At 33.1% G+C, this 10623-nt stretch overlaps 2 protein-coding genes across 2 annotated transcripts; one reads left to right on the top strand and one right to left on the bottom strand.

The window, feature by feature from the left end:
• Positions 1 to 5967: 5967 nt before the first annotated feature.
• LOC112765765 (receptor-like protein 9DC3) lies at positions 5968 to 6393 on the top strand. The gene has a single exon (XM_025811621.1). The coding sequence runs from the start codon at positions 5968 to 5970 to the stop codon at positions 6391 to 6393; it is 426 nt and encodes a 141-aa protein (XP_025667406.1).
• Positions 6394 to 7313: 920 nt separating this feature from the next.
• LOC114925699 (receptor-like protein 7) lies at positions 7314 to 10466 on the bottom strand. Its single transcript, XM_029294605.2, has 2 exons — positions 8332 to 10466; positions 7314 to 8184 (listed from the first exon to the last, which is right to left on the bottom strand). The coding sequence occupies exons 1-2, from the start codon at positions 10464 to 10466 to the stop codon at positions 7314 to 7316; spliced, it is 3006 nt and encodes a 1001-aa protein (XP_029150438.2).
• Positions 10467 to 10623: the final 157 nt, after the last annotated feature.

The raw sequence follows: 10623 nt of genomic DNA, 5'->3' as shown, positions 1-10623 counted from the left end.
TGTTTTTGTGATCTACCTTGAATGGATCATGGATGCATATTTGAGCACTTAGATAATGACTTGTCTCTTCTTAGTTTCTCCCGTAACATGCTTAATAATGCTTGTTATTATCGTTATACTTCGATAATCTCCATGCATAATAATATAATTGAATTCTATATGAAAAACATATTTTAATAATAATGGTACATTCGATCGAATTACGTGTATACTAAAGATAAATCACTAATAAATTATTGCATATAAAAATTTGGTAGAAACTCAGGTGCAATCGATTGTACGTGAAGTTGATAGTTAAGAGTCGTTAGATGGTATGACTGATTTGACTAAATTTTTATCTAACGGCTCTCAACTATCAACTTCACGTGAAATCAACTGCACCTGAGTTTTCCACCTAAAAATTTTAATATTTTATTTAAAAAATTATTATATTACCGTAAATAAATTTGATTATTTGTTTATTATATATTTAATTATTTAATTAACAGATTAATTATTTTATTAATGACTGATTAATTAGTTAAAAAATTATATAAATATAAATATACATAATACATAATAATTCATATATTGTTAATTAGCAATACACTTATAATAACATTATTAGTGAAACATACAAATAAATGTGTCTATGATAGGTGAACGAATCAACATACATTCAATTTTAATGTTTTATCTATATTTGCGGATAAAAATTTATATATAATTATTTTTATAAAATTAATAATTAAGAATTATTATATAATAATTTAATTAAAATTATTAAATTATTTAATAATTTTTAATTATTAATTTTACATAAAAAAAATAATTATACGTAAATATTCAATATATTTGCATGTAACTGAAGTTGAGTTACATAACTAAGTGGTGATAGGTTACCATAATGATGTTAATAAAAAAACTTAAAAGGCTTCTATTATATATTATTATTTATTAATGATAGGAAAACTTATATAATCGAAGCATATATAGTTATTCAAACCGTAGTGATTCACAAAAATTAATTAATATTTAAATTACGTGGATCTATCATCTATATGAATATGGTAAGATTGATGTAGCAGTGTTCAAATCTAACGTAGAGAAGATGTTACCTTCACGCAATTTAACTATATAAACTACAGAAAAGGTAAAACATCCATCAAAAACTATAATATAATAATGAACATATTCCTCTCACAGCCACATATAAAAAAGAGTTTTTATTTAATTTATATATTTGTTTATTATTGACATTTCGCTTAGGATTTTACTAGCGTTGATAATATAAAACAAATTAAAATATCTTTAATTTTGATGTATGTAATATTATAAAAATTTTAAATACTATAATTATTTTTATATTTTTTATAAATAGGAAAACCATTATATTTAATAAATATGTTAAGACATTATACAATAAAGTAAATGCATCATCTTATAGAGGGGTGTACACGTTATGGCAATAAATATACATCGAGTTCATCAACGTGTGCCGGCCATAGTTTCTAAATGGATTTTTCCCTTATAAAAAATTAGAAAATAAATAAATAAATAAAAGAAAGCTAAGTATATATCGTTGTTTATATATATATATACTACGTCTACATACATGACTGGTCATACACATCCTGTGCCTCGGTAGTGAAGGGGAGAAAATGTTTTGTTGGATATTAATATCTTTATGTTGGTCGAAAAATATTTTCGACAAAGGTAGACGATTTGAAGTGATAAAGCGGTCGAAAGTATAAGCAGTTTTTTAAAAGACACACGCACAAGTGTTAGATGAAGGTTTTTGATACGAGTTCGATTTTAAGATTTTTTAATAAATCGAGTGAGTCAGATCGAATGAGGTATTCGAGTCAGGCAATCGAAATAAGTTATTCGAATAAATGTAGTAGTGAAGAAGTTAAAGACTTTCGTCACGCGAGAAAATCAAGAGAAATGTACAATCAAAAGGCAGGAATAGTTACCAAGGAGAAAGCATTTAAAGTTGTAAATTTGTAATTAATTGTAATTACTTGTCAGTTACCAAAAGTAGATTATAAATACTAGGAAGTTTTAGGGAATTAGGGTTGAAACTTTAACTCATAAAAAACACTTAAGCACACTCATATCCCAGAGAATTCCTAAGTCTGCGATCGAGTTATTTTTCTGTAGGATTCCTTCCGTATTTTTATTCTTTCAATTTACTTTTCTCCAATAAATTTATCTTTCAAGTACTTTTAATCTCCTTTGTTTAATTTATATTTCTGCATTTTAAATTTTCATGTCAAAGCCCTTTGATTCAGTCAAAGACACCTTACCGCTTCTTTTCAAATTCAATGTAAATCTTTCTGTTTCAGCACATTTCTTTTTCGAAAGCTTTAGTTTTTCATTTCATTTCTTTTCTTGATTAACAAATTTTAATTTATTTTTACTCCTAATTTCTGTCTAATCGAAGACACTTTGATGCATTTCTAGAGAACTGATACCTGCAAAAAGGAATATGTTCCGCTCTCAAACCATTAGATGTCGAACCATCATTGATTTGCAAAAAATCGACAAAACACATTAATATTATCATATTTTGTATTGATATTTTTTTTAAATACTTCTTTATATAATAGTGTTTGATGGTTATCAGTGGCTAAGAGAAGGGGGGTTGAATCTTAGCCCCCTTTTTGCTTGATAATACTTGCTGACCTTTGAAATCACTTCTAGAAACTTTTTGTCTTTTTATCTCGTGACTAGCCACGAGACTTTTTCTTTTGTCTCGTCCCTAGCCACGAGACTTTTCTTTTTTGTCTCGTCAGTCAGCACGAGATATTTTCAGTTTTATCTCCTGGGCAGCAGAAACAGAAATGGAGTAGAAGAAAGAGAAAATTATACCAAGATATATCATGGTTCAGCTGCTAAGTGCAAGGCAGCCTACATCCAGTCTCCATTACAATAATGATGGAATTTCACTATAATCTTCTTGATTACAGACTATAAAGTGCTAACCCAACTTACAAGGGGATTCCCACAGAATCATGAAACACAACATAGATGAACAAATGAACTCTAAGGACATCTATGGCTTTTTCTTTTAATTTTGCACTCTCTGCCTTTTTCTGCTCTATGGCTTTTTCATACAAATCTCACTATTTACCTTTTCCATGAGACTCAAGACATGACAAAATTAAATAGAAAAATACAAAACATAAAACATTGAAGGAGAAAAAATTCTGTCAGCTTAGAGAGCTATGAGAACCATGTGCTTTTGCACTCTCACTCCTTGAATCAACCCTAACTGTTCACCCTTACTTATAGGAAGAACCCTCCAAAGTTGAAACCAAACAAACCAAGCCAATAGTCTTCTTCTTCATAACAAAACCGGTTCGGCCAGAGAGAGAGAAGAGATAACCCATGCAAAATTCAACATGCAATTACCTCTAGTCCTTCCTTGGTCACCACTCTTCATCAATCCGAGCCTTTCATCTCTTTCTTGCTCTCCAAGATGAACTTCTAGCCCTTGATGCTTCATGATGATGATAACTTCATCTGCTCCAATCTCTGCCTCTTCCATCACGTAGCCACTCTAGCTACTTCCTGTGATGTTAGAGCAGAATCAGAGACAAGCCATCTTCTCCAAGATCTTCTCCTTGCTGGCCGAGATCTTCTTCAACCATTTTTGGTATGAAGAGGCTAAGATCTCATCACAAAATCTTACCACAAGTAATGAGAATCTTAGCCACAGCATACTTTTCTTTTTCTTTTTCGTGCCATCATTTTGATGGCCTTGTTGCGTGCTTCTTTTTCTCTTCGGTGGCTATGCTTAGCTTCCATGGTTTCTCTGTGTTATGACCGAAGGTTAGAAGCAGAGAGAGAAAAAAGGAAGATATGAACATTAACTAAAGGATTTAGACAAGATAAATTAAATGTCCACTTCCTTTTTGTTTCTTGGTAGCGTGCCTTTCATAAGACCATCAAATCAATGAAACTTTCTCTCTCATAGTTCCTATATATTTATTAACTTTACTCTAATGAAATTTGAATTCCATCACATAGTGAAGTGTGAGATCCCTTGAAGGCATAAAGCAACGATAACATTTGCTTTCCTGATTAATTGTTTTCGGATCATGCATTGGGTGTATAGCAAAAAATGATTAACTTGGACTTGTAACAATAATGGATCAATTTGGCCCAAGTAATATAACAATCAATTCAACCATATAATATAGGAAACTTTAAATCAGGCTGAATGTAGATCTTGATTTTGGGCTTGCAATGTTTCTTTTAGTTTTCGGCCTAATAATAAACCTGCATCACAAAATTATTGATTAACATATGTCAAATGAAAAATCAATTTAATAATTTTGTAATTAATTTAATAATGTTTAGTCATCACAAATATTAATTTAGAGTTTTCCAAACTCATCAATCTCCTCCTTGATGACAAACATTATTAAAATTGAAATGGAAAGAAATCAAAGAATTAGAGTATAGAGTACTCCCTTTGAAGATTTGTATTTCTCCCCCTTTCAAATTGTCACAAGACTTCCCCTTAATATATGCTATTTTACCAATGGAAACTTTATACCTGTAATAATTTTATCAAGGCTAAGGCAACAATGTTATTCAACATATTCAATGTAAGATGTTGATGGCTTGATTTATGAGCAGAATTGGATGATAATCAAAACTCATTTGTTATCAATAATTTGATTTTCTGCTCAAATTCACCACATAATCCAAAAAATTATCTTTGAAAGTAAATTGCTGTTTTGAAAGATTTTCCAATTAATTCAGAGCAATCATACTTATGGTAAGAAAATATTTTTAATCATGGCATGATCACAATAATTTTCAACAATTATTTTCATGCCTAATGCTTAAAGAGACTGCCAAAAATAAAGTATTCAGCAAGTAGGTTTACCAAGATGATTCAGATTATTCCTATTCCTATTCCTATTGTAGCAAGCAAGGTAGATCCATTTCAAGGAAGCATGTTAACAACCAGGCAGCCACAATATTTATAACAAGGATAATTATAAATCCATATGGATTTCATTCCCTGTTTTTATGATTTCAATTTTCAACAACTTTCCTCCCCTTTTGGCATTAAGGAACACCTGCAAAAGATTATATATAGAACAAAATATGTAAAATATATCTAAAATGTTAAGAGTGTCTCACAGTATCATATGTCTAGAGTACCAAAATAAACTAACACAGAATTTATCTCAATGTGAATTCAAAGGTGATATTCCTTCTCAAATCTCACGCCTTTTCAAATTACAATCACTTGATCTCTCTGGGAATTCTTATTTGATGTGGAAAGAAACAACTTGGAAAAGAATGTTGCGAAATGCAACAGCTTTGCGTGAAATTGTATTGGATGAAACAGACATGTCTTCAATAAGCTTAACATCAAACCCTTTGTCCAATTGGTCTTTCTCTTTCTCTTTGGTTACTCTTAGTCTTGCTGGTACAGGAATAAGGATGGTACTGCAGTGTTAATTACACTTTCTCCAGTTTGATGGTACTGCAGTGGGTTTATAGCAACATTACTGGTTGGTTGGAATTCTCAGGAAACTTTCCAAAGTTATATTCTCTTGAATTGGACAACAATAGTCTTCAAGAAAAAGTGCCCAAATGGATACATGGTATGGATTCATTAATTTATTTGAATCTCTCACACAACAATTTTACATCGATGGTCCATTTCCCATGGTATCAACTTGTCTACCTTGATCTTAGTTTCAACTCGATGGCTGATGACATTTCTGTTAGTGTTGTAAGCGTGAGGAGTGTTAAAGTTAGTCCCACATCAAAGAAAGCAAAAAAGAGTGAGGAGTTTATAAGATGAGAGACCCATTAATTTAGCACCTTAAGGTTTTGAGTTGGATGTGGTATCTTCTCATCTTATGTTCTTTCATTTGATTTCTCCCCGAATTGGTCCTACTCCCCCACTCTTTGGGAAATTTGACAAACCTTGAATCATTGGACCTCTCCTCAAATATGCTTGATGGGAATATTCCTGCTGAATTGACCAATCTCAACTTTCTTGAGTCCTTGAATCTTTCCAACAATCATCTTGAGGGATCAATACCTCAAGGAAAACAGTTTGATACATTCTCAAATGATTCCTATGAGGGAAACATGGGGCTTTGCGGATTACCATTGTCAATTCAATGCAACAATGTCCCTTTGAAACAATATCCATCTTCTGAGGCTGAAGACAAATTTGGATTCGGTTGGAAACCAGTGGCAATAGGATATGCATGTGGAATGGTGCTTGGAATAGGATTGGGATATTGTGTTTTCTCAATTGGAAAGCCTCAATGGCTCGTGGTCCTCTTTGGAGGTAAAAGGACCAAAAGGAGGAGCCGTGGAAACCGCCGGCGTGCAAGAACAACTCTGTTTCAGCTTTTTGTTGTAATGTAAATTTGTAATAAGTTTATGTCTTGTGCTCTTGTCTTTTTTTATGTTTTATTTGATTTGGTGTGGTACTTTTGTTTACTTTGTGGATGTCTACAAATCTTGGCGGTATTTAAAGTAAGTACTTGTCATATAGTTGTAAGATATGTTGCAACTTGCAAGTGAATTCTGTTTTCAAAGCCTATATATGTGTGAGAGTTTCTTGGTCCAAAACCTCTTCACTTGCACCTTCCAAAAGTATCTAGAACAACTATCAAGATGTCAAATTATCGATAATCTACGATCATTATTATGCATGCTGTATATATGAGCAACTAATTTTTATTTGTAACCAACTTGTGATCGAATTGAATTCTCACTGTTTTATCTAATCCAATGATCTTAATAATTTATTGATTGTTCATTTTTTTAGTAATTTTGTTAGAACAATTGAAAAACTATTAGGAATATCTCCAATACAATCGGATTGTTTTTTCCTTCTTTTTTTAATATGACAATCTAAAATAGTTTGATAAAAATTACTAATTCTCGTGCAGTAATAGTACTACTTTACATACTTTGATTCTTAATCACTTAATTGATCAATTCGATTAGGTTGTTCTCTAGAATTAAAAGGTTGTGTCCAATAATAGTACTTCTTATCTGTTTACAATACTAAAAAAGAACAAATATAATATTAAAAAATATTTTATAGAATTTTCATGAGGCTAAGATTACGTTACATTAATAACTAGAGAGTTCAATATGTATTATTTATAAAAGGTATGCTATTGTGACAAAGTATCTGAGATGTGAAGCACTAGAAAATATAAATACTAGTACAAGTTTGTATTACAATGCAACCAAACATGCCAAAAGAACTTGACAGTGTTTCATGGTCCCAAGAAGTGTGCAACAAGACATGCATCTATTATGCCATATATCCATTAATTTGTTCTTGCTACTCTCTTCCTTTTCATCTCTTTGTTAGGATTCCCTCCAAAGATTCTGACAAGCCACTGAGGCTTTCCAATGGAGAAAACACAGCACCCCAATCCTATTCCGAACACAGTTCCACATCCATATCCTATTACCACTGGCTCCCAACCAAATCCAAATTTTTCTTCAGCTTGATTGGTTGGAGAGGATAAAGGTTCTTCTTCAAGGATCTTGTTGCATTGTATTGGCAATGGAAATCCACATAACCCCATGTTCCCTTGGTAGGAATTCTCTTGAAATGTATCGAAATGTCTTCCTCGAGGTATTTGTCCTACAAGATGGTTGCTGGAAAGATTCAAGAACCCAAGAAAGTTTAGATTGGTCAATTCATTTGGGATCCGACCTGTGAGCATATTCGATGAGAGGTCCAATGATTCAAGTTCTGTCAAAAATCCCATGGATTGAGGAATAGAACCAATGAGTTTGTTATGGGAAAGGTTGAGTGCTATGAGTGCATGAAGCTCTCCTATAACATTTGGAATCTCTCCTTCAAATTCATTCTCTGACAAATCAATATATACAAAGATGGTTGGAATTTTTGTGTAAGCTCTGCTGACCCCTTTAAGTGTTGCTATCAATGAGTTAGCATACTCTGGTTGAGTTTCATAACTTATTGCAGAGTAAAAGCGACTATTCATGTAACTCAAAACACTTCCCACTTCAGCATGAACAACATTCTTCATGGCATGGAAATTCTCAATGAAGTCTTTTGGCAACAGGCCACTAAAATTGTTGCCAGATGCATCAAAGATAATTAAACTTGGAAATGGATGCTTGGTTGTCAAGTTATTACCAACAGGACCATAAAACTTATTGCCTCTTAAGACCAACACTTTCAAAGATGTCAAATTCTGAAGCCAGTAGGGAAAGGTATCCTCTATTCAATTGTTGCCAAGAATTAAAACCTCCAGTTCTGTGCAGTTGGACAAAGATTTAGGCAATTGGCCTTCTACTTGATTTCAATACAGATTCAAAGTTTTGAGGTTGCTGTTCATGGAAAACGTATCTGGCAAAGTGCCATAGAGTTTGTTCATCCGTAGATCCAAAACTTCAAGATATGATAAATTGGAAAGGCATTGTGGAATTGTTCCTGTGAAATAGTTGTTGGACAAGTCCACAACCTCAAGAGAACTTATATTGCATAAGATGGATGAAATTTCATTGGTCATCAAGTTAGAACTAAGATCAAGGTATTGCAGGCCATGCCATGAGAAATTTTCTATTGATGTCAATTGGTTTGTTGAGAGGTTCAAATGATATAAAGAATCCAAATCATGTATCCATTTGGGCATTTCACCTTGGAGATTGTTATTGGATAAATCAAGTATGAGCAACCTCGGAAATTTTCCTGAGAACTTTGGAAAGTCAAGTATGGTGTTGGAAAATAAGTGCAACATTTTCAAATTGGAGAAAGTGTAATTGGCATTGACATCAGATTTTAGTGATATTGATTCATAGCCTGAAAGAGTAAGAGACCTCAAGTTCTGAAGTTTGGAGAAGAGTGGAAAATTGACAAAACCACCATGGTTATCTGATGACAAACACAATTCAGTGAGGTTCACAAGGTCGAAAATCGACTGTGGAATATCTCCATGAATTTTGTTGCCGCATAAATTTAAGTACAGCAAGGAATAAGATGAGATTTCACTTAGATTTCCTGTGAATTGGTTACTTGAAAGGTTTAAATGTTTCAAAAGCGGCAAAGATAAACACCAAGAAGGAATTGTCCCATTTAACAAGTTGTCATCCAGATATAATTCAGTCAGATTTGAAAAACCTGCTATTTGATTAGGTAAGGGCCCTTCAAATTTATTAGAAGAAAAATACAAGATGGAAAGTTGAGTCAATGTAAACAATGAGAATGGCAACTTTCCCTGTATTTTGTTTTTCCCAAGATTAAGAGTTTGCAGTTTGTTTAGCCCACCAAATATATCTGGAAGTTGACCACTTAGTTCATTGTAAGAAAGATCCAAGACAACAAGATCTTGAAGCTTCCAAAGAGATGAAGGGATTGAACCATTGAGTTCATTGGATGAAAGGTCTAAATGAGTGAGAAGCTCTAGCTTTGAAAAAGATGCTGGGACTGCACCAGTTAGATTATTGTTTGAAAGATCCAAGTAAGTGAGATGTTGAAGGTTTGAAAATGAGGATGGGATCGAGCCGACGATACTATTAGATGAAAGGTCCAAGTGAGTGAGATGTTGAAGGTTTGAAAGTGAAGAGGGAATTGAACCATTAAGGCCACAATCAAACAAAGTCAAAGAAGTGAGATATGTGAGATTAGAGAAAGATGAAGGGATCAATGATCCTTGGAACTCACAAAATGAAAGATCCAAAATACTAACAGAAGCATTGCAATTCAATCTAGAAACATGGACTTGAAGGTATGTGTTTCCATATAGATGCAGCTCTTTAAGATTGGGCAAACAAAGAATATCACTTGTCAAATACCCCGTTATATTTGTGTTACTAAGACCAAGAGTAACCGAAGAGAAAGACCAATTGGTGATTAAAGACAAAGAACTTAGACTAATTGATGACATATCTGTATAATCTAGAAAGATCTCTCTTAAAGCTGTTGCATTTTGCAGCAGCCTCTTCCAAGTGATTTCTGTCCACTTTAGATTTAAGTTACCTGAGAGATCTAATGAGACTAATTTGGAAAGATATGAGATTTCAGAAGGAATATCACCTTCAAAAGAACACCAAGACAAGTTCAAGTGTGTAAGATTCACAAACCCGCCAAACTGAGATGGTAATAGAGGACCATAGAAACCATTCTGAGCAAGGTTGATCTTTTGGAGATGAGTAAGATGGAAAAGACTACTTGTAGAATTGATTTTACCTTCAAGCCCACGCCAGCTGAGGTCGAGACCAATCACGTGACCGGACGTGGATTCACACGTGACACCAGGCCACGAACAGCAATCTGTTCCATTTTCCCATCCATCAACTTTTAGCGAGTTCTTGAGTTGAAGCAAGGCAGAGTTTTGGTCAGGATGGCATAAAGGCGGAGACAAAGACGAAGACGAAGAGAAAGAAGTGAAGAACAGATGTAGACACAAAATGATTTGAAATTGCAGCAACAAAAGAGACCCCATGGCCTGATATTGATTTGGTTCAACAGAAACTGGTTTACTGGGGACTGAAGAAAAGAGGCATGAATGATATAATGGTAAATAATAAGCAACTAATGAGGATTTATAGCCAACTAAGATGCAATGCAATCCAATTAACTAATCTTAAGTACATTATTTC

This window comes from Arachis hypogaea, chromosome 17, assembly GCF_003086295.3.
Source record: "Arachis hypogaea cultivar Tifrunner chromosome 17, arahy.Tifrunner.gnm2.J5K5, whole genome shotgun sequence".
Classification (NCBI taxonomy): Eukaryota; Viridiplantae; Streptophyta; class Magnoliopsida; order Fabales; family Fabaceae; genus Arachis; species Arachis hypogaea.
This window is presented reverse-complemented; position numbering and strand designations above follow the sequence as displayed.